At 53.2% G+C, this 23,396-nt stretch overlaps 1 protein-coding gene across 2 annotated transcripts in view; it reads left to right on the forward strand.

The window, feature by feature from the left end:
- MLLT1 (MLLT1 super elongation complex subunit) overlaps window positions 1-23,396 on the forward strand; it is a 65,024-nt gene that overhangs the window by 2,211 nt on the left and 39,417 nt on the right. For both annotated transcript variants that reach the window (XM_060145425.1, XM_060145426.1), the window contains exons 2-3: window positions 7,639-7,819; window positions 15,850-15,932. In XM_060145425.1, coding sequence (XP_060001408.1) covers window positions 7,639-7,819; window positions 15,850-15,932 — 264 coding nt within the window. The remainder of the gene's footprint in view (window positions 1-7,638; window positions 7,820-15,849; window positions 15,933-23,396) is intronic.

A 23,396-nucleotide genomic window follows, 5' to 3' on the forward strand; every position in this document is an offset into this window, starting at 1 on the left:
CTCCCGCCCCTCACCCCACCCGCCGGGCCTCCCAGGGAAACATCTCAGGCCCAGCTGTGTCCATTCCCCTTGTGATATGTGGCGCCCTGGCTGGTTGGGTGGCTGTCATCTGTATGAGCGGAGCGGTGAGAAGGGGCGGCGTTCTGGGTCGGTGACAGAGGGAGACAGCCGTCCTGCTGGGGGTGCAGGGAGCAGGCGAGCACCCTGGGCCAAAGAGAGGTACCTCGCCACTGCCCAGCGCGGCAGCAGCTAGCACTCGGTGGCTATTTAAACTTAAAAGTACGAGAACAAAAAAGTCAGTTCCTCAGTTGCACCACCCACATTTTAAGTGCCCAGGAACCACCACTCCTGAGGTGCCGGCCACCTCATTGGGTAGCACGAAGAGGCGACCTTTCCATCAGGGCAGAAGGTTCCACTCGACAGCGCTGGTCTGGATCCTTGCACACGTATTGACAAGTGAAACCGGTCCCAGAGGAAAGCTTGAGCCACCCAGGCGTCTGAGTCTTCATCCCCGGCTGTGTTCTCATGCAAATTTGGGAGAGGCCCAGGAGCTCTGTCCCTTCCTTAGGGGGCAGCAGCCCCTGGGGAGGCAGGAGAGAAGGGGTGGGGGAGACGCTGTGAATCCAGCAGAGTCAGCCTTCTCTGTCTCCCCCACGATGCCCCAAACCTGTGAATGCCTCAGTGTGATGGGAAACAACAGGGCTTCCCCCGCTCGCCCCGGCCCGCTTGCTCTGGGAGACTGGTTCTCTTGACCTTCCTGTTGTGTTCTCTAGAACTTCCAGGCCCAGCTGAGAAGGGGGATTCTGCATTTGGCTCTGGCTCCTGGGAAAATGTCATTCTGGTACCCTTTGCCTTGACCACACCCCCACCTGTTTGATCCCTTGACCTGTAGCCTGTACTTACACGTCTGTCGTCTGCGGGATTTGTATTTTTTTTTAGGGGGGACATGGTGATGTATTTTGGGGGGCAGGTCTTTGCTCACGCAGGGGTCATGGCTGGGAGCCATGTGATTTATCTCCAAGGATGGTGGGGAAGGAATGGGCGTGGTTACAGACTGAGCAGCTGCTGAAAAGATGGAAAGGAGGCTGGGAAGGGAGCCTCAGGGGGCGGGGGGTTGCCTAGGGAGCTAGAAGTGGTATCAGCGTCTGGGGAGTCCTGTTCCCCAAAGGACCAGGGAGTCCTCCCTTCACAAAAGCATTGGGCCTGGCTGCGAGGTGGGCGGCCGACCCGCTGAGCCACATGGTTGAACTGACGCTGACTCTTCATCTCCAAAGTTTGGATTTGAGAACAGCTGCCTGTGACCATACTCTGCTGTTGCAGAAGGGAGGTTTGTTTCTCACGGGGAAGGCCCATTTCACGGATGTGCAAACGCAGGCCCAGGACAGCCCTGCAAGGAGTCGAGGCCTGGTGGGATGTTTAGGGGGAGCGCTCGCTCTTCCCCCAGACCTTGCATAGAGAACCTCAGGACTGTGCAGAGTGCTAATGAGAGGGTGATGGGGTCCTCCCCCACCTGGCTCTGAAGCTGTCACAGCAGGTCGATGCCAGGTTTTAAAGTTGTGAAGCATGTTGTAAAGTGCTTGAGAGCGGGGACCAGAGTTCTACTCCCCTTTGGGTCCCTCGTAGTTCGTAATGCGAAGATTTGCACTTAGCTTCGCCAACTGTTGGTTAAATAAAAGTGACTAGGAATCACTGCCTTTGTCACCAGGCCCACCTGGCCTGGTGACAGATGCCTTTATTGGGCTTGTTCGTGTTCAAAATCTCCCAAGACTGCTCTCTGGAGAACTCTGGGGATGGCCGACGCATCATCTACATGTCTGTGTGCGTTTCCTACATATTTAATGCATATCCTGTCCCAGGCCTCCCTGGTGGGCTGGTAGGGGTGAGGCTTCCCAGCAGCCTGACAGCCCTAAAGATTGTGGGTGTATCTGCACACCCTCACGGTCTGCACACTTACCTTAGAGAGTTTCCAGAGGCACATTCATTGAGCCCCTTCTTGTCCCTTTGTCATTAACCTGGTGCCCTGGGTCAGAGAATTGAGGCCGGATGGAGCCCTAAGAGAGTGTAGGGGCAGCCACCAGCCCCCGTGGGCCAGGCATTAGAGGGCCAGGGCCTCCTGCGGCTGTCCTGAGAGGTCCCAGCCTCCGGGCAGGCAGTCTCCACTTGAGAGGATTGTCTCAGAGGGACGGCTGTCCTCTCCCTGTCTTGTGCTCTGATTCAGTGGCTGCTCCCGGGAGCCCCCCGCTGGGTCTAGAGGGAGAAAGTTCTGTGAAGAGCGCTTACTTCGGGCTTGTGTGGCTGCCGCTCTGTGGGCCCAGCCCCTGTCCCCCTTTGTGGGTGTGTGGACCACGTTGCCAGTGACCCTGCTGGGTGTCATCAGACTTGGCAAAATCGTCCCAGGCTGATCAGGGAAAAGACCCCTGGGTGCTTCCTCCTCCTGGGAGGGGAGGGGATTGCGCATCTGAGGGAATTAGCTGCAGTAGCCAGACTCCAGGCCTAATTAGGCCACTTGGTAAAGTGGGAATTCCCGGGGTGGGGGGACGGCGGGGGGGGGCATCTGGTAAAGAGAATTCCCACCAGAAGATCCGGGGAAATCTTACAGATACACTTGTTGAAGACCTGTCTCCTGGGGCCGGGCTGAGGGCAGGGTTCGAGGGATGTGGGAAGGATCCCGGGAAGCGAGGGCTGTGAGGCCAGCAGGGCTGTTGACACCAGGCTGGCTCTGTCTCTGCTGGGTGGGGCCTCCCCTTCCACACCTGCAGGGGTCTGTGCTGGCTGATGCGTCTGCCTGGCTCGCAGGACTTAGGATTCTGGCCCTTGGGTTCCAAGTGCCCGCCGCCAGTTGGCCTGGAGCGAGGGCAGTGCCCAGCGGAGGCCCTCAGCCCAAGCTTAACTGTCCCTAGATGGCCCTGGGAGCCGTCGTGCCACTCCATCTCATCTCAGGTCTTAGGGACGATTTCCCAGAGGTAGAATAGTTAACTCTTTCTGGAGCAGCCTGGAAAGTGCCCCTTTGTTCTGGGCTTTTGTGGGGGCAGTGGGTGGCGAAGTGGCCCTCAAGATGCTGGGACGTGGCAGTGACCAAGGCCGGGCCCTCCCTCTGGAGGCTCTGCAAGGGGCCTCCCAGCAGCCGCGGGGCAGGTGAGGGATGTCACTCCAGGCAGCGCGGGCTTTTTTTTTTTTTTTAATTTATTAGTTTTTCTTTTTTCATTTTGTTTTTGGCTGCTTTGGGTCTTCCTTGTTGCACACGGGCTTTCTCTAGTTGCGGTGAGCAGGGGGGCTACTCTTCGGTTCGGTGTGTGGGCTTCTCATTGAGGTGGCTTCTCTCGTTGCGGAGTACGGGCTATAGGTGCATGGGCTTCAATAGTTGTGGCACATGGTCTCGGTAGTTGTGGCTCTCGGGCTCTAGAGCCCAGGCTCAGTAGTTGTGGCGCACGGGCTTAGTTGCTCCGTGGCATGTGGGACCCTCCTGGACCAGGGCTTGAACCCGTGTCCCCTGCATTGGCAGGCGGACTCTTAACCACTGCGCCACCAGGGAAGTCCAGCTCGGGCTTATTAATCCAGCCAACAGTGAGCCTCTCCAGCAGGCACCCTTCCTGGAGAAGCAGCTGACTGATCTGCTTCAGTTCTCTAGTTCTGCTGGACAGGGAAGGAGTCCAGGTGGAGTAAGGAAGGAGGGGGCAGAGCCTGCAGAGGTGGAATTGTCAGAGGTGGAATTACCGTGACTCACCGAGTCAGAGTAGTTGGCCAGGGCTCAGCTTTACTTGCCTCCGCTTCGGTGTAGCTTGAGTGTCCTACGGAATCAATGATTTCTTTTCTAATATAGTGTCCCCAAATCTGTGATATTCCACCATCTTTACTTCTTAGAAGGTTCCAGCATTCAGGGGAGACTTCTCCTGTGTGCACTGGCGTATGCAGTCATTGGCACCTGGGGTCTGGGGGTGTCGGGACTGAGCTGGCGCTGGCCCCTGAGGCAGAGATGCCGCCTGGGCGGAGCTTTGGGCACGGCCCGCCGGCTGCAAAGATTACCCATCGCGCTTCAGAACCTTCCTGTTTACTTTGGCCTCTGGAGCGTCTTTTTGGCGCTTCCATTTTCCCCCTCGGATGGAACTGTGGTCTTCCCTTCTTTCACAATCACTGCTCTGCCGGGCTTGCTCATGTGCCCTGGGTAGGAACCCCACGTGATGAGAAATGCCGGGAAGGCAGCTGGGGTTGGAGCAGGGTTGTTAATCTCCGGATTGGTGAACAGCAGAATCTGAGGGGGCATCTCATCACCTAGGAGTTAACTCTGAAAGTATTGATACCAGAAGCCATTCAACAGTGTCCTGTTGTCATTGTGATTATGTGGATCTGGTTTCCCATAATCCAGGGATTGTCTCCCGACTCCTCAGTGTGAAAACAGGTCAGAGAGAAAGGCAGAGTTTGTTACACACCCGTAAGTGTACAGGGCGATTATGGCCTATTTGGGATCATGTAAATATTGTTGGGGGTTGTTTATCTTGAACGTTGTCCATAAGCAGCGTTCTGCGGATAGAAGCTTGTGGTTGATTCGAGCATGACTTGTTTATCCAGACGTCCAGGCCTTTTCTCCAGCTGTCAGGGGGTATTTCCCCCCAAATGTCCCCAACCCCCCACCCCCGCTCCACCCACCCGGGCTCCATGGGCATCATCACAGCCACCCAGCTGCCTGGTCGCCTGTCTCTCCTTCTGCATCCGCCCTTGGGTCCTCCCAGTTCTCCTGTTTCAGGCTTCTTTTCCAGCCACTCCCTCTGGTTGCCTCCCAGCAGGCTTGTTGTTGTTGGTCTGTCTGTCCTTTTTGCCTTCAGCCCAGACTGTGTACACAGTTGCTGGGGTGCTTTATCACTTAGATGCTGTTTCCTCCAATCCGTCACCTGCGTACGGTTGGCTGTCATTTCTCTAGTGTGGAATCTAAATGCTCCATCCGGATCCCCACCCCTCCCCCGAGTGGACCGGTCCCGGGGCTCTCTGCTCTTTTCCCAAGCAGCCCCACGGGGACTGTCGTCCTGTGCCGGCGGGGTGGGGGGCTCCTGCCCTGTTTTTACAGTTGTCTCGCTAAGTACCCACTGCCTCCCGCCAGTCCATGCGTCCGGGCCACCCTGTCCTTATCTGTCACCTTGGCCCTTCCCTCTTGGAACCAACGCACCACTTAGAACTCACTGATCTAGGAAGCCTCTCTGGTTTAATCCAGTGTTGATGCCTCGTGCAGCGTGATTCCAGGATAGAGGTTAAAAGGACGGGTGGGATGTGGCCCTGGGGGAGACAGCAGTGAACAGTCAGGAGCAGGGTCGGGATGAAGTGGCACAGCGGAGTTGGTTGTACACAGACTGCTGTGGAGACCAGGGTCTGGTTGGTTTCCGGTGTGGATCTATCAGAAGGGGCTCTGGAGAGAGTAGCACTTGAGCCAGGGCTTAAGGGACAAGTGGAATTCCAATCAGAGAGAAGTGAGTTAGGGCGCCCCCGGCTGCGGGCCGGAAGGAGCAGAGGTGGATGGGAGTGGACGTTCCCGGTATGTTTGGGGATGGCTGGTGTCTGACTGAGTTGGGATGCAGGGTGTGTGCGTTTTCCTGTGCTTCCTTGGTTCTCAGCCTCTAAGGCCTGCCCAGAACTTAGCAGCATCTTCTTTGTGCACGAGCATGTGTGTGTGCACGTACAGGGGATTGCAGCGCGGGAAACTTGCACGGCTCTGTGACATACTCTCTGATCTTGGGTGAAAGCATGGTAAACGAGGAATACCCCAGACTTGAGGAAGCACAGGTGTGAGATGGGAGGTATGCTGAGGCCTGCGGACTCGATTCTGACCGAGAGCGGCGGGCCATGCTTTCCCAGCAGTGACCGAGCAGCGAGGGGTGGAAGAGTGGGGAGTACGCCGGTGGTGGGTCTGAACAGGGTTTTGGAACCCAGAGAAGAGGTAGGTCCTGGAGGGAATGTGGCCCCAGGGGTGCCTGGGGTCCGGTGGTGAGAAAGAGAGTGCAGAGGGAGGTTTCTGGTCTGGGCCTGGGCTGTTGAGCCCGACAGGGGAGTTTCCTTCCGGATGCGTGGGATCCAGGCCACTGGCCCGCTTGTCCCTCGTTATCTCAGTACTTAGGAGCAAGTGTCCACTTGGCCTCTGCTTTCTTTGTAACGTTCTTGATTTTGATACTAGGTGTCAGACTGTATCTCTGTGAAGTCCAGAGAGGGTTTTAACAGGCCAGAGCAGATGTGTACAGTGGGTCCCTGTCGGCGGTTTCAGCTGGCCTCACTGGTGCAAGTTCTACGAAGGGTTGGGGCTGCCTGCTTAGTGTGTGTGTGTGGCGGGGGGCCGGCACGAGCTGCTTCCTGTCTCAGGTGAGTGGCCAACATGTGTGTGAGGAGGGCAGCCCGAGGCCGCGGGCCCACCTGCACCTGTCCCCAGCTGGCTTCACACTTGCCCCCCATTCTCACTGTGAACCGCTGTTCTGCTTTGAAAACAAAGCCAGCGTTTGTGCAGGTGACTCAGGTGACCCCAGGGGTCTCTGTTTTCCAGGAGGCACTCTGTGGGATGGTGGAGAATGAAAATGCTTTAATCAAGGACGGCAGGATGGCACACTGGCCAAGGGAGTGGCCTTTGGGTGACACACACACACCTGGGCCTGAATCTCCCTACAACTCAGGCGCCTCGTGTGTGCCACTCAACAGCTCACTCTTGGAGCCTTGGTTGCCTCATTCGTAGAACGAGGTACAGTCTGCCCTCCGGATCCGTGGGTTCTGCATGCGCACATTCAATCAGTTGTGGATCGAAAATATTCGGGAAAACGATTCCCGAAAGTGCCAGTAAGCAACCCTTGGATTTGCTGTGCCCCAGCAACTATTTACATAGTACTTACATGTAGTTACAACTATTTACCTAGCATTTACGTTGTACGAGGTATTATAGGTAACCTAGAGATGATTTAAAGTATGCAGGAGGATATCCGTAGGTTACATGTAAGTGCTAAGCCTTTTTACCTAAGGGACTTGAACATCCGTGGATTTTGGTATCCTCGGGTCCGGGAAGCGATCCCGCATGGGTACTGAGGGGCGACTGCAGTGGCACCACGGGTCACGCTGCTGTTTTCCAGGAGATCTTGGTGAGGGTTGCTACTCCGGGCAGGGAGCCATTTGCAGTGAGCCAGTGCAAGAGGAGAGCAGGCAGACTGCTAGCAAGATGATGTCTGATCATGGAGACTGCTGAGAAGACTGTGTCATAAAGAGCCATGGGGTGGTGGTGGGTGCTTTCAGGTTGGGTGGTCAGGGAGGGCTTCTCTGAGGAGGTGACAGTCAAGCCGAGACCTCGGTGACAGGATGGAGCCAGCCGTGGGGAGGCCTGGGGGAGAGCATCCGAGGCAGTGGGAACCACAGGTGCCAAGGCCCTGGGGCAGGGTGGGGAGGAGGCGCGGGGGGGGGGGGGCCCCGTTGGCCTCCTGGGGAGCGAAGGCATGCACAGCCGTCCGGGCCCCGCCCACATGAGCACGTGTAGGCTCCTGCTCCTGTGAACGCGCTGCCCCTTCGCAGACTCCCTTCACTTACGAGCTCTGTAGGCCGCGGGGGGCCAGGGGGAGGGCACGGCCTGCAGCACCCTGCCCTGGGCTCTGCGTTGACCCTGTGCCCGCCTCTCTCTCCCTGCAGTGCACTGTCCAGGTCAAGTTAGAGCTGGGACATCGTGCCCAACTACGCAAGAAGCCCACCACGGAGGGCTTCACGCATGACTGGATGGTGTTTGTCCGCGGCCCTGAGCAGTGTGAGATCCAGCACTTCGTGGAGAAGGTGGTCTTCCGGCTGCACGACAGCTTCCCCAAGCCCAAGCGTGGTGAGTGTCCCCACCCTGGCCGCCTGCCCTCTCCCTGGGGAGCAGGTGGCCTGTACCCCGCAGCCCGAGGTGAGAGCTCGCCCTCCACACAGGGCCTCCACCATCCCTTCTGCTTCTCCCTTGGCCGCGGACTTGGCTGTAGGGAAAACCCAGCGGAGGTGGTGACAGCATCTTGTGTCATCACTTAGACTCAGGCTCTGAGAAGCTTCCAGAGAATGTAGCCCTGTGGTTGAGGGTGGGAAGGGCGACTTACACCCCCTGGTGAGTAAGCAGGAAGCTGCTTACTGGGCCCACGTTGGAGGAGAGATGCCCTTTAGAGAGCCCATGGTATGTGGGGCAAAAGCAGAAAAGGCTTGCGTTTCGCCGCCGCCTCCTCCCTGGCTTCACCCCTCAGAGTGCCCGGCCATCTGCGAAGTACAGGGTGACATGCGGCCCGGCTGTCTGACGGGGTGGAGAACCGGGAACTCACCCAGGGCGCGCGATCAGAGACCACTTCCTGGGGAATTTGGAGCGAAGTTGGAGGCGATGTTGGGAGCTCTGTGGGGGCCGGGCCCTGTCTCCTGTTTTTACCATTCGGTCCCCATGTGAAGCCCAGCCCGTCACAGGGGTCTTGAAAATAGTTCTCGAATGGATGCATTGATAAAGGAACAAAGGACTCTGTGCTCGGAAAGGGCTTCAGGGCTGGGAGAGCCGTTGCTGGGCTGCTGCCCCCTCTACCCACAGTAGGTGGCCAGGGGGCCGGGGGTCATGCTGTGACAGCATGGAGCCTCGGGTGGAAGCAGGAGCCCATTCCGGGACCTGCTGGGGGCCTGGGCTTGGGCCGGCAAGTGTCTTGCTGTCCAGTGGGGAAGTGACGTGTGTTACAGGAGTAGAAACTCCTGGTTCAGAACTGGCTCGAGATTCTTTTTCTTCTGGATTCTTCCATCAGCTTTCCGCTGTTCCTTTTCCTTCGTTTCTCCTTTCCTGAGTCTTCAGCTTCTCTCCCTTTTTCCTTTTTCCGTCTCTGAGCCTCTTGGAGAGAGCCCATCTTGTTCCTGGCAACAGCAGGTATCTGTAAAGCACCTGCTAATAATAATAGTAGTAATACATGCCACTTATCAGGCACGTCCTGCTCACAAGCTCTTTTCGTTCACCCCGCGACCCTCTTTTACAGATGGGGAAGCAAGCTCAGGGGGCCAGGTAAGCTGCCTGTGCTTTAAAGCATGAGTCTATGCTCTGTGGGCTGGATATGCCCGTTTTTCTTGGCGCTTGGTCACGCCTGTTCATTCTGGGGGAGCCCGTGGTCGCTGTGTCCGGACGCAGAGCAGAAGCCGGGCTGCCCGCTCCTGGCCCAGGTGCCTGCTTTCCCAGACAGCTGCTACTGCGGTTCCTTCACCACCGCCCTCTCCCGTCCCTCCCTTTCTCTCCGGGAGGGGCCTCAGATGGTGACTCCTATCCACCTTTCAGCTGCTGGTTTCATCTTCCTCCCCTCCGGTCCTTAACCAAGCAGCCGCTAGAAGTAACACTCAGAGCGGCCTACGTTTGTCCTGCCCTCGCTCTGTGCTGTGCGATGCAGGGAGCCCCCCAGGATCCCCTCCCATATCTAGATGTGGAAACTGAGGTCCCGAGAGGACCAGTCACCTGTTTGTGGTCACGAGGAAGCGGCACATTCTCTGAGCTCCCGATGTCTGAAACATGGGTTTTGAGTGAAGTGCACTCTTTTGAAGTGTCGTTTTGCAGGCAGAGTTTCAATAGGTGAATCGTGCGTGTTTGCAAAGTCGGTGCGGCCTCTACACAGAGGGCACCTGCGTCACGGGTATCGAATGGTAAATGCTCACTCGCCATTTGCTTAGTGGTCAGTGAAAAACAGATCAGGTGAAGCAGCCAGTGAATTTCTTATAGGGCTCCAGCCTCTGAAATTATACTTTATGTGCTTAAAAAGTATCTTTTACACCACAATATGCACCCGTAACAGACCCAGCAGAGATGTGCCAGGTGGGATGTTCCCACCTCCCAACTCATCAGCGGTGGTATCACCCCAGGGGCAACATTTCTAGGCCTTTCTGGGTCGTGTCCTTTCTTAACACCTTAAAGCAGTAGAAGCAAATTTGCTTCTTATCTCTAGATTTTTCACATTTGTTTATTAACTTACTAGCGTGAAGGGTTAGACTTTCTCCTAAGCTTCTCCCTCTTTCATCCCCGACAAGTGAGGGGTTTGTGTCTGGCCATATAGTTTGCTGCTGTATCCTAAGTAATACTTAGGTGCTTACTAAGTATTCGTTGAAAGAACGAATGCATTCTTCGATGCTGTCAACTTTGGCCAAGGTCTCCTGACTTTTCATTTAGGAAGAGAAGGGCAGGAGCACCCCGTCTTCCTTGAACCTTACACCCCTCCCTCTGAGAGCTACACTTGACTTCATTAAGGTTGCTCCACTCCAGGATTAGAGATTAAGTCTAGAAGTTGGTAGCTGGCAAAGGGCACTGACCGTAGCAACTCTCTCCATTGTCGGGCTGGTCGGGATCCTCTCTGAACTCTGGGCCACTCCAAGGAGAACGCTCAAGCTCATGTCAAGGTCAGATGGGCTCTTTTTATCATCCTTGGTTAAAATTTGGCCCCGTTTACTGCGCTTCATATTTGACCCTTTGCTTCTCTTCCCATCCTTGCATTGTGTCTTTTTCATCAAAGGTGCTTTGCCTTTTTTCCATCCTCCCCAGCATTTCATTTATTCAGTGGAGTTTTTTCCCCTTCGAGATATTTCATTCTGGTCTCTTCCTCCTCTAGTCAGAACTGGCTCCTCTTTAGCCATCACGCTGGGACTTTCCTTTACTTTTCTCCTGGGGGGATTTACCTAATACCCTTATGTTTTGGTTTATTTTCCTGTTTTACTAGAATAATTTCTCAAGAAGTTTCCCAGGAGATTAATTACTGAAGCAATTTCCAAAGAAAGGTGTGTGGGGAATAAACTCCTTGACTCCTAGTGTATTTGAAGTGCCCTTGTTCTGTTCCCACACTTGAATAGTAGTCTAGTTGGGTGTAACGTTCTAGTTGGAGAATTACTGTCACTTAGAGCTTTGGAAGTGTCGCTGCTTTGTCTTCTGAGAAGTCTGATGCTATTGGGTTCTTGTTCTGTTGCAGATGACCTGTTTTTTAGTTTTTTGTTTTGTCTTTAGAAGGACTTAATATGGTTTTTATGACATTGTTTCCGGGATCTTTTTTGGTTGTGTGTTTGTTCATCATGTTGGACATGTGGTGTCCTTCATTTTATTTTATTTATTATTACTATTTTTAAAAATATTTGTTTATTTATTTGGCTGTGCTGGGTCTTAGTTGCGGCATGCTGGATCTTCGTTGCTGTGTGAGGGATCTTTGTTGCCGCATGTGGGCTCTTTTAGCTGTGGCATGTGGGATCTAGTTCCCTGACCAGGGATTGAACTTGGCCCCCTGCGTTGGGAGCGTGGAGTCTTAACCACTGGGCCACCATGGAAGTCCTGGTGTCCTTCATTTTAGCTTCTATTTCTTTGACAATTTCTTTCCACCTATTTAATTTCTTTTTTCGCATTCTAGGATGCTTATTATATAACTTGTCTATGTTTAAGTCTTTTCATCTGTAAAATGGGAACAACTGCATCTGCCTCACAGTGTTGTTGGGAGGATTAAATGAGTTAAATGTATAAAGTGCTGAGAATACTGCCTGGCATACAGTAGTTGCTTTATGAATATTAGCTGCCGTTGACATTTGTTTAATCTGCTGAGTTGTTTTTGCACCTTTCACCCTTTAAAAAAAATGTCTTTTTGCTCTACATTCTGGGAGATTCCATCGAATTTATTTTCTGGTCTTTTTGTTGAATTAAAAAGTTGTAAGTACTATATTTGTACTAAGGTCTAAGAGCCCTTTCTTACTCTCTAATTTTCCTTTTTAAAAGTATTTTGTTTTCATTTGTTGAGCAAGTCTTGCATCTGAGGGCATTGACTCTAGGTTTTTGTTTTTGTTTTTGTTTTCCTTTTCCCAAGTTCTCTTGTGGTCCCCAAAGTATTCCTGTTTCTTTGGCCTCTTTCTTCCAAGTGGGAACTCTTACCGAGTGCTCTGTTCAGGGCAGGATGGGTTCGCTTTACCAGCGGTTTCTGGTTAGGGAGTGGGTCCCCCAATTTCCTGACTGAGAAGGGCCTGACTCAGGGGGTGGGGTGGGGAAGGTCGCAGGAGGGATACCCAGGGCTGTTGTTCCAGTCACAGCCGCTCTGGTTGGCTTTTTTTTTTAATAACTGCTTTACTGAGGTATGAGTCACACATGATAAAATTCACCCTTAATGTGTACGATCCTCGTGTCTATTGTGTTCATACAGTGGCTCAGCCATCACCTCTCTCATTCCAGAACGTTTTCATCACCCCAAGAAAAACCCCTAGCCACCCGCTCCCCACTGCACCTGCAGATGCCCCAGCCCAGGCCTCCCGGGGCTCAGGCCCCCCCTGCAGCGCCTGTGCCATGTCCCCGGCTGCAGCTTCCTCTTCCTGTTTGCTTGCCCGGCATGCTCTCACCCACTTTCTGCCTTCCAGAAAGTTCTTGACTGTTCACATCGCCTCCCTCCCCATTACTCTCCCGGCATTATTTGGTTTCCTCCTGGCCTCACTTTGCTTGCCATGGGCCCTCAGGTGGGACGGCAGGCAGGCCGGTGGCGTCTGCTCGGTCTCCCACATCTGGAAGCCTGTACTCTGGCCCCTGTGCCCCGTCTCTCAACGGATAAGGTGGTTTTCAGCCTGGGAGTGCCCGTCCTCCGAGAGGCCTTTAGAGAGAGATTGAGAAATGCAAAGCAGGGTCCCTTCCCTGAAGGGGTTTGTCGTCTGGTAGAGAGATGAAGATCAGAGGTGACATGAGTGGAAGTAAGTGACCTGGGGGTCAGAGGCCGAGGGAAGCCAGGGCTGTCCCTGCGGAAGGGGGCCCTGACTCGGGCCTTCATGGCTGAGGGGATTCAGACTGGGAGTGGGCGGGGGGAGATGGACATTGGGGTGGAGGGTGCAGGCAGGTCCCCGGTCCCTCCCTCCTCTGCTGGGGGATTGTGCAGCAAGAACAGGCCACCCTTCCTCTCTGCTTCCTCTTTCCTTCCTGGATGCAGGTTAATTCAGCAAGCAAGCAGGTGCCTGGCCCTGTGCGAGGCCGGGGCACATGAGGCAGACTGCAGGACGCTCACAGTGGGGGGGCTTGGGCACTAGGCGGGCAGGGTTCATGCAGGTGGAGAAACCCCCCCTCAGTCTGCTCAAACGGGATCGAGAGACTCGGGGAGAGGCGGGCCGTGACCTGGCCTCCCTGCCCACATTTCTTCCTGTCCCTGGACAGGCCTCTCACTTCAGTAGATGACCTGACAGAGGTGTGACATGTGGCCCGCTCAGCAGTATTTGACAGATATGTAGTGAATGTTTCCAAAAGGCCTGGCCATGGTGCTGGTTCTGGGGGTGTCACACTGCATGAACCGGAGCTCGTGTAGGATTGAGGAAGGTGGAGACAGTAAGCACAAGGAGTGCTGAGACCCAGTGATACAGGACGCTCGGGGCCGGAGGAGGGAACCGCAGCCTGGAACTTGATGGGGGACGGGGACTGCTGCTCAGTGAAGGGGTCCCGGAGGAAGTGGTCTGTGATCTGAGAGGGGCAGCGTGGCAGGGCTGGTGAGAGATGAGCCTGGAGGGCATGGAGCCCCGTGCAGGCCCCCTGGAGTGGCTGGAAGTTGGTCCTGAGGGCAGTGAGGAGCCATCACGGGACACAGATCTGTGATTCAGAGGGGTCCTTCCCGCGGCCTCTGCAGAAGAGGCCTGGGAGCAAGCCTGAGGCAGGCCGGCTGGTGAGGGGCTGGAGCGGAGGCTCAGGGCGCCAGGCAGCGGGGTGCAGCCCAGAGATGTTTGGAGGTAGCCTTCACAGCGCTTGGTGGCGGGCGAGCCACCGAGCCATAGGGGCAGGAGGGGCTGAGGCGTCCTCGGGGGAGCGGTGGACAGCTGGGGCCCTGACCTGCACGACGCCGGGAGCCGCGGGCTTCAGAGGGAACGAGGAGGTATCTTGGGGCGGGCTGCTTCCGGCATGCCCAGCCAGCACCGCCAGGAGGCTCTCCGAGGAGCAGCAGAGTAGGAGCTGGCTCAAATAGGGATTTGGGGCCGAGGTCGACCCCACAGTGTCCCCGGGCTGCCTGGGCCACCGCCCATTGACCCAGCCTGCAGGCAGGGGCACTCCTTACTTCCAGGTGGGCTGACCGTCAGACTGAAGGTGACTGAGCTTACTCCTGGGGACCAGAGGTGTCCCCTTGGCCTCTGGCGTCAGCCGGGCACCTGACACTGTCGGGCGCGGATAGTGGTGGAGTGAATGCACAAATGAGCGAGTGCAGCGTTTGGTAGCAGTAATGATTCTGTGCAGGCCCCGAGGTCAGGTGACAGTGCTCAGGGCGCTCAGCCGAGGCAGCCGGGCTACTGCTGCCCCCACGGGAGGCTATGCTGCGGGGGCGGTGGGTCCTACGGCCCGGTCGGGACGGCCCCCCTCGCCCCTGGCAGGGAAGTCCGTCCAGCTGAGCATGCCTCAAGCCCCGGGCTGTGGGGACTGGAGCCTGAAGCGCAGGCTGAGCCCTCCTGGGGGGCGTGGGGGGAGCGGGAGCTGGGCTTGGAGGACAGTGGCTGGCGTAGGGGCAGGGGGAGCCCCTGGGGCCGACTTACCCGCCAGTCCGCGCAGCTCCCTGGAGCCCCGCCCCTGTGGTTTGCAGAGCGGGGTCCTGTGCAAGGCTGTACAGCCAGCCCTGGCCTTGAGGGTCCCCAGTTACTCTAAACCCACCCCCCACCAGTTTTGTTTGCGCAGATAGATGAGACACATGAGATATTTGAGGTATATGATATTTTAAATGATTTTTTTAAGAAAAATCTTACGAGGTTTTAATTTTTAAAAAGTCATGTTTCTTTTTTAAAATTAATTTATTAATTTATTTATTTTTGGCTGTGTTAGGTCTTCGTTTCCGTGCGAGGGCTTTCTCTAGTTGCGCCAAGCGGCGGCCACTCTTCATCGCGGTGCACGGGCCTCTCACTGTTGCGGCCTCTCTTGTTGCGGAGCACAAGCTCCAGACACGCAGGCTCAGTAGTTGTGGCTCATGGGCCTAGTTGCTACGCTGCATGTGGGATCTTCCCAGACCAGGGCTTGAACCCGTGTCCCCTGCATTGGCAGGCAGACTCTCAACCACTGCGCCACCAGGGAAGCCCTAAAAAGTCATGTTTCATTATGTTCCAATGCACTGTTTTCTGGCAATTTCTGGCCCCCTTAAGAATTACAGTACAGACATACGTGTGTAAAGGTTTTTTCCTATTTTTTCCTATCTCCCGGTCTGGTTGCCTCAGGAGAGGGAGGGGCGGAGGACAAGGGGGATTTGATCTGTACAGTTCTGATTTTTTTTCTTACATGCGGGAGGACAATATTGTTCTCAATGCTGTCATTGCATAATGACAGCATACCTGTCAAAACATTGACAGTTCATCCTGGAGGGTGAGACTGCGGGAGATTGTTTTATCTCTATTTTACTGTTCTTCTTAGTTTCTTTCTCCCCCTCCCTCCCTCTCTCTCTCATCACTCTTCACCTGGGAATGCTTTGCTTAGGTGCTGAGGTGGAACCCAGGCGAGCCCCCGCTGGGACCGGGCCATGTCCATCTCCATCTCCTGGCGTCCGTGTCCCTGGCCCCAAGTGGGGCCTCAGTGTCCATGTTTGAGTGGGCGATGGCAGGAGGAGGGCACAGCAGAGTGCCTGCCCTGCTGGGAGACCAGGGGCCCCCTGGCCCGGCACCTCGCTGAGCCACACTGCTGTGCTGCCCTCAGTCAGTTGAACCTGTGTGGCCTGTGGCCAGTGCTGGCTGCGCTGCCGTAGCTGGTCTCGTGCCCCTTCCCCAGCGCTCTCCCACCCTGGCGCCACGGGGTCACCTTTCTCCTGCTCCGCTGCTTCTCTTCCTCTTGACCCCTTTGGCATGGAACGGGGCCTGGGGTTTCCCATGCTGGGGGAGCTGGCCTCCTAGCGCTGACAGCGGTTTTCCCTTTCTTTCCAGTGTGCAAGGAGCCCCCCTACAAAGTGGAGGAGTCGGGTTACGCAGGCTTCATCATGCCCATCGAGGTGTACTTCAAGAACAAGGTAGGAGCCCGGGTAGCGGCAAGGAGGATGCACAGCTCACACAAGGGCCAGTGGGACCGGCAGCGCCGGGTGACAGGGTGGATGTCAGCATGTGTAGCAGAGACTGCATGTTGGGCGCCCGCGGGCGGAGCGTCACGCGCATCCCTCCCGTGGTGGCAGGGCTGGGGAGCCGGGCACGTTGCGGCAGCAGGTGGGGGAGTACCGGGGCACGTCGCCATAAGTCATCCTGAAAGTGGCAGGGTCCCCGGCTCAGCCGCCACGTGCTGGGGTGGGGCCGGAGTCTATGACCTGTCCTAGAGGGGTTGTCACCTCGCGGGAGGAGGGGCAAAGAACTGGAAGTTATTAGACGTCTGACAGTGGGCTGTTGGTTGGATGCACTTATGCATCTTCTGAACAGAATCTTTGATGACCTTGGGGGAAAGAGCTTTTAATGCTGTTGAATGAGGAAAGCAAGTTATATGTGTGTCATTTATAGAAAAAAGGAATTATATACGTGAAAGATGTTAACAAAGGTAATCTGGGTGGCAGGATCACAGCGGGGTTTTGTATTATTTCTCTCCATATGTATTTTCTAAACATTTACAATGAAAAAGTAGAAATAGTCATAGACCGTTCAGGCTGCTGCAACAAAATACTGCAGATGGGATGGCTCACAAACAACAGAAATTGTTTGCTCAGCGTCCTGACGGCTGGAAGTCTGGGATCGGGTGCCGCCGTGGTCGGCTGAGGGCTGTCCTCCATCCTCTGGGTCACAGGCTTCTCGCTGTGCCTTCACAGGGTGGAAGCGGCGAGGGGCCTAGGGGCTCTTTCTGGAAGTGTTAATCCCATTCCCAAGGGCTCCATTCTCGTGACTTAAGCCCCTCCCAGCACCATCACGTGGGGGGTGGGAGTCAGCATAGGAATTGGGGGGGGACACATTCAGGCCATAGCTTTTTTTTTTTTTTTTTTTTTTTGAGCCCAGTAACCAACATTTAACAGTTGCCTCCCTGGCAGCGTGCCTTTGCTGATCCTCACAGGTGCCACCAAGCGGCCAGCAGTGCCCTTCGCTGGCTCCAAGGTGGCCGGCTGGCTGCTGCTCCTCCACAAGTCCAGCCAGACTGGCTGTGGGCGGCTCTGCCATCTTTCAGGAAGGACATCCCCCTGGGGGGCCCGAGGGTGCCACCACTCACTTAACGAGCCCCTTGTTCTGAGAGCCCGTGGCGTCAGAGGCCTCTGGGGTGGAGCTCAGGTGGGCACCCGTGGCCCCCTGAGCACCAAGGGACATCTCAGCGGGTGCGGCTCAGCGGGATTTGGCGGCGGGGCCTGTGGGTCATCCCGAGGCTCTCTGGGCGTCGAGGCCTGAGAGTCCCGGTGACTGGCCACTGTTGAGAGGAGAGCCCAGCCTGTCCGCACGGGTGGGGGATGGATACTGCACCCTGAGGGGCCTGGCGCCCTGCAGCTTGGGGACCATGCTCAGGGAGGCCTCCTGCTGCCCCGGGAGCGTGGATAAGGGGGCGTCCACGTGGGGCGGGGTGCCAGTGCTGGGGTGAGTCCTGGGGCCCCCCGTGGGGAAGCTGTGCAAACGGGATGCTGATTGTAGCCCCTCTGAGTGGTTGAGGAGACAGAGCGAGTCCATTGGGAGGGAGCGCTGAGCTGTGGGTGCCTTGGTATCTGCAGGGTTGGGTGCTGGGTCCGGCGTGGCCCCGTGAGCCCTTTCTCAGGATAAGTGCTGGGTGCTCTCCTGTGCCCTGCATCCTGTTACTAGAATCCTCTGTTCCTGGTGGGGGCGTTGCCCTCAGGGCTGTAGCGGGCAGCCCTGCGCTGCAAGGCCCATAGCGGGAAGGGGTGCAGGTCCTGTCACAGGTCCTGTGGGGTGTGTGTGCTGTGCCAGGCGCTCTGCTGAGCGGTGCTTATTACTTAGTACCCGGACAGGCCCCAGAGGATGGTGATCTCCCCAGTCTGGATGAAGGGGCGCCTAGATGCCCGGTTGTGTGGTCAGGGCTGCACCATGATTGGCGGAGCTGGGGTTTGGGCCAGCAGAGCGTGTGTTCACACAGGCACACCCATTGCTTCAATACCCGAGACAGGCGTGACCCGGGATGACAGCTCCTCATGAATTCTGTTGTTTACTTGCTTCTGGGTGACAGGGACAGTATTGTTTTATGTATCGTGTGGTACAGCTGTTGTCTAAATGTGGGTCCCTGTTGAGGGACGTGTGGGGAAAAGTGAGTGCCGGTTCATGGCAAAAGCAGCTTCTGTAGGCGTGGGATGCATGTGAACCAGGGACATCGTGAGAGCGTCTGCTGGTGACTTTTCCCCCCTGCCATAGGCAAGGGCTGCGGTTGGCTTTCAGCCCTGCCTTACTGTCCAGCTGTCAGTAAGGTGAGCTGGTCTTTGTCCTGCTAAGAAGAGGCGGGGCAACTGTGGACAGCCCACTTCTCTTGGCCCCAGTTTCTCTGTCCACGAGATGGGTTCCTAATTGTGTCTGCTTCTCAGGCTGTTGGGAAGATTCGGAGTGATGGAAGCTAGCGTGTGGCCCGGTACCCAGCACAGAGTAAGGGCTTCATCCACGTGTGTCGTTGATGTCACTGCTGGGTCCACCTGGGTGAGCGGGTTGAGTGGAGCAGGCGGCCTCTGAGGCCTTCAGGCCCCAGGATGACATGTGGCCTCTCCGGACAGTGGGGGGATCTGCACCCAGAGCAGAAAGGACACTTTCTCAGGCGCGGGATGTTTTCTCGTGTGAGCGTGAGGCGTTCTAGCCTCAGTGGCGCTAGCTGGAGAAATTCTGTGTTATGTGGTGTTTGGCGCTAAAACTTATCTGAGGCCACGTTCCGCTTGACCTGTTGGCAGGATGTTCTTTTACAGATAAAGCCCTCCTTTCCCCCAAGCGAAAAAAAGAAGCAGTGTGGGGGGGTGGGTCTGTCTGACTTAATAAAAGTAATCTCTGTGTCTTCTTTTTTTAATACTTTTAAAATATTTATTTATTTATGTGGCTGCGCTGGGTCTTAGTTGTGGCATGTGGGATCTTTAGTTGCCGCACATGGGCTCTTAGTTGCGGCATGTGGGACCTAATTCCCTGACCAGGGGTGGAAACCGGGCCCCCTGCATTGGCAGCACGGAGTCTTTAGCCACTGCGCCACCGAGGACGTCCGTTGAGCAGTTTTTACTCACATGCTTCTGACTCCAAATGCACGGTGTCCTTCCCAGCACCTCTCCTCCAGCTCTGATTCTCCAGGCACCACTGGAGTGCCCAGCAGTTCAGTTCGCTTCTGACACTAGCCACTTGAATTAGCGCAGACCTGCAGGTCAGGGGTCAGCCCCACAGGGCTGTCCCCAGTTCAGACGACAGCCACAGGTCTGCGCTGCGCCTCCTGTACTTCTGATGGATCAGCTATCCATCGGGGGTTCCCACAGCCCCCTCAGGTTCTAGAATTTGCTGACAGCTCACAAAACTCCGATCAGCATTTTACTCCCTGTTTCCGGTTTAGTGTATGGGATGTAATTCAGGAATAGCCAGGTGGGAGAGAGGCAGAGGGCCCATGCACCGCCCTCCTGGCACCTCCACGCTCACCTGCCCTCCCTGAGGTCTCCGAACCCCATGTTGAGGGGTTTTATGGAGGCTTCGTTGTGTAGGCATGAGTCAGTCATTGGCCACTGCTGACTGACTCAATCTCCAGCCCTCCCCCTCCCCGGAGCTTGGAGGTCGGGAGGGGGGATGAGCTTCTAATCAAGACTTGGTCTTTCTGGGGACCAGTCCCATCCTGAAACCATCTAGGGACCCACCAAGAGCCGCCTCGGTAGAACAAAAGACGCTCCTGTCACCCCGTCACTCAGGAAATTCCAAGACCGGGAACTGAGGACAAATGCCAGATATCTTTCTATGATGCCACAATTGTAAAATAAAATTTTTATTGAGGTGAAATTCACGTAACGTGCAGTTAAGCGTTTTACAGTGTACAGTTCAGTGGCATTTAATGCATTCATAATGTTATGCAGCCACTGCCTCTCCAGTTTCAAATTTTTCGTCTCCCCGTCCCCCCGACCCTCATCTTCTGGGAGCCTCTAATCTGCTTTCCGTCTATGGATTGCCTATTCTGGGTATTTCGTACAAAACGAATCATACAACGTGTCTTTTTGTGAGTAGCTTCTTTCACTCAGCATAGGGTTTTCAAGGTTCATTCAAGTTGTAGCATGTGCCAGTACTTCATCCCTTTTTATGGCTGATTGAAATATTCCACGGTATGGAGGTACACACGTATGTACAGTCGATTCTCGTTACTCGAAGTAGCTATGCTCTCTGTGAGGTCACCAGGGACATTGAGTTAGTGAAAACTGAAGGGTTGCTACAGGGGGCCTAAAGGGTTAAGTTCCTGCGAGCCTCTGGTCACAGTGTTGTCAACTGGTGGATACATAACCTTGTTTCCTGAGTGCTTCTGTTTGAAACCTCCTTATTTACTGTACACTGTTGATTCACTAACATTGAACTCACAGCCCAGGCACCGTCATTCATGCCTGAACCAAGCTTGTCCAGCAGACATATTTTCTCTGTAAGGCACATCACAGCCCTCCTGGGCTTGGGAACCCTAGACAGCACTTCAGCACTGTGCTTGGGGCCATTTCAGATGGCAGAAGCATAAAAATTTGGTAAAGATGGCACTACGTACGTGGTGAAAAGGCCACTCGTTCAGTGTGAGAACTGCACAGGAAGGCCGAGTGCAGCTTGTTTCACAGCAGCCGGGGACGAGCCTGCAGCCAGCTGCTTTCTCACCACTCGGTGCCTGTCTGCAAGTGGACACGAAAGCCACGAGGACTGATTTTGGGTTTATAGGTAATTTTAGTGAGTAGCTGAATACAGAAACAGGGAACGCACGAATATTGAAGATCCACTCTGCCACAGTTTGTTTATCCACTCGTCTGTTTGTAGACGTCTGGGCTGTTTCCGCCTGCTCGCTGCTGTGACTCATGCTGCTGTGGACGTGTGTGGACGTGTACATGTTTGCGTTCCAGTCTCCAGTTTTGTGGAGCGTATGCCTAGAAGTGGAATTGCTGGGTCATGTGGTAATTCTATGTTTAACTTTTTTGAGGACCTGGCAAACTCTTCTCTACATATTCCCACCAGCAGTGTAGGAGAGTTCCTATTTCTCCCCATCCTCAACAGTGCTTGTTATTTCCTGTTTTTGTTTTGTGGTAGCCATCGAAGTGGGTGTGAAGTGGTATCACGTTGAGGTTTTGATTTGCATTTCCTTAATGACAGTGGTGTTGAACATCTCACCTGCTGTTGGCCATATATGTATCTTTGGAGAAATGGCTGTATACATCTTTCGCCCGTTTTTTTAATATTTATTTTTTTAATTGTTGTAAGAGTTTTTAATATATTCTGGGTATTAAACTCTTACTGCATGTGTGATCTGCAAATGTTTTCTGCCATTCTTTGGGTTTTTATCACATTCTGATAATGTTCTTTGATACACAGATGTTTTTAATTTTTATGAAGCTCAAGTTATCTACTTTTCTTCTTCTGTTACACTTTTGGTGTCAAATCTCAGACTCCATTGCCAAATCTGAGGTCATGAAGATTTACCCCTATGTTTCCCTATACTAGTTTTAGTTCTTATGTTTAGATAGTTGACCCATTTTGAGTTAATTTTTGTGTGTGGGATGAGGTAGGGTCTAACTTCATTCTTCTGCATGTGATCGTTCTGTTGTCCCCGCACCATTTGTTGAAGAGATTGTTTTCCCGTGTGGAATGGCTTTAGCATCCTTGTTGAATATCAACTGGCCATGTATGGTTGGTTTTATTTCTGGACTCTCTATTCCATTGGTCTTTATGTCTGTCCTTATACTAGTACCATACTGTTTTGATTACTGTAGTTTTGTAGAAAGTTTTGAAATCAGGATATGTGGGTCCTCCAACTTTGGGGGTTTTTGTTTGTTTTTTTTAATATGATTTTGGTTTTTGTGGGCCTCTTGGGATTACATATGAATTTGACACTTGGCTTTTCCATTTTTGCAAAAAAGGCCACTGAAATTTTGATACAGATTGCATTGAATCTGTAAATACTTTGGAGACATTACCGTCGTAACAATATTGAAGTCTTCCAATCAAGAACACAGATGTCTTTCCGTTTGATTAGGTCTTCTTTAATTTCTTTCAGAAACATTTTGTACTTTGCAGTGTACAAGTATTTTACTTTCTTGGTTAAATTTATTCCTAGATATTTTACTCTGTTGCATGCTATTGTAAATGGAATTGTTTCCTTAATTTCCTTTTGGAATGTTCATTGCTGGTATATAGAAACATAACTGATTTTTGTGTGTGTTGATCTTGTACCCTGCAACTTTACTGAATCTGTTTATTATCTTTAGTAATTTTTTGTGGCTTCTTTGGGATTTTCTATATAAAAGATACCTGCAAATGGAGATAGTTTTACTTTTTTCTTCTCAGTTTGGATGCCTTTTTTCTTTTTCTTGCCTCATTGATCTGGCTAGGACTTCAATACAGTGTTGAATAGTAATGATGAAAGTGGTCTTTCTTAGTTTGTTCCTGATCTTTGAGGGAAAATGTTCAGTCTTTTACCACTGAGTATGATGTTAGCAGTGGTTTTTTTCATAAATGCCCTCTATCAGGTTAAGGAAGTCCCCTTTTATTCCTAGTTTACTGAGTGTTTTCATGAAAGGGCATAACATTTTTTCAAACTCTTTCTGCCTCTGTTGAGATAATCATGTGGGTTTTTTTCCTTTATTTTATTAATGTGGTATAACAATGATTGAACCATTCCTGCATTCCTGGGATAAATTTCCACTTGGTTATGTATATAATCTTTTTTAATGTGCTGTTGGATTCGGTTTGCTAGTATTTTTTTGAGAATTTTATATTCACAAGGAATATTGATCAGTAGTTTTCTTGTGGTATTTTTGTCTGGCTGTTTTATTCCTAGTTTACTGAGTGTTTTCATGAAAGGGCATAACATTTTTTCAAACTCTTTCTGCCTCTGTTGAGATAATCATGTGGGTTTTTTTCCTTTATTTTATTAATGTGGTATATTAACAATGATTGAACCATTCCTACATTCCTGGGATAAGTTTCCACTTGGTTATGTGTATAACCTTTTTTAATGTGCTCTTGGATTCGGTTTGCTAGTATTTTTTTGAGAATTTTATATTCACAAGGAATATTGATCAGTAGTTTTCTTGTATTTTTGTCTGGCTGTGGTATCAGGGTAATAATTATGACTTCATAGAATGTGTTAGGCAGTGTTCCTTCCTCTTCTATTTTTGGAAAAGTTTGAGTAGAATTGTTGTTAATTCTTAGAATGTTTGGTAGCGTTTACCAGTGAAACCATCTGGTTCTGGACTTTTCCCTAATGATTTATGGCATTGAGCGTATTTTCATAGCTTATTTGCCTTTAACTTCTTTGATGAGGTGTCTGTTCAAAGTGTCTGACCATTTTTAAAAATTGGGATGTCTATTTTGTTACTATTGAG

This window comes from Lagenorhynchus albirostris, chromosome 3, assembly GCF_949774975.1.
Source record: "Lagenorhynchus albirostris chromosome 3, mLagAlb1.1, whole genome shotgun sequence".
Taxonomy (NCBI): domain Eukaryota; kingdom Metazoa; phylum Chordata; class Mammalia; order Artiodactyla; family Delphinidae; genus Lagenorhynchus; species Lagenorhynchus albirostris.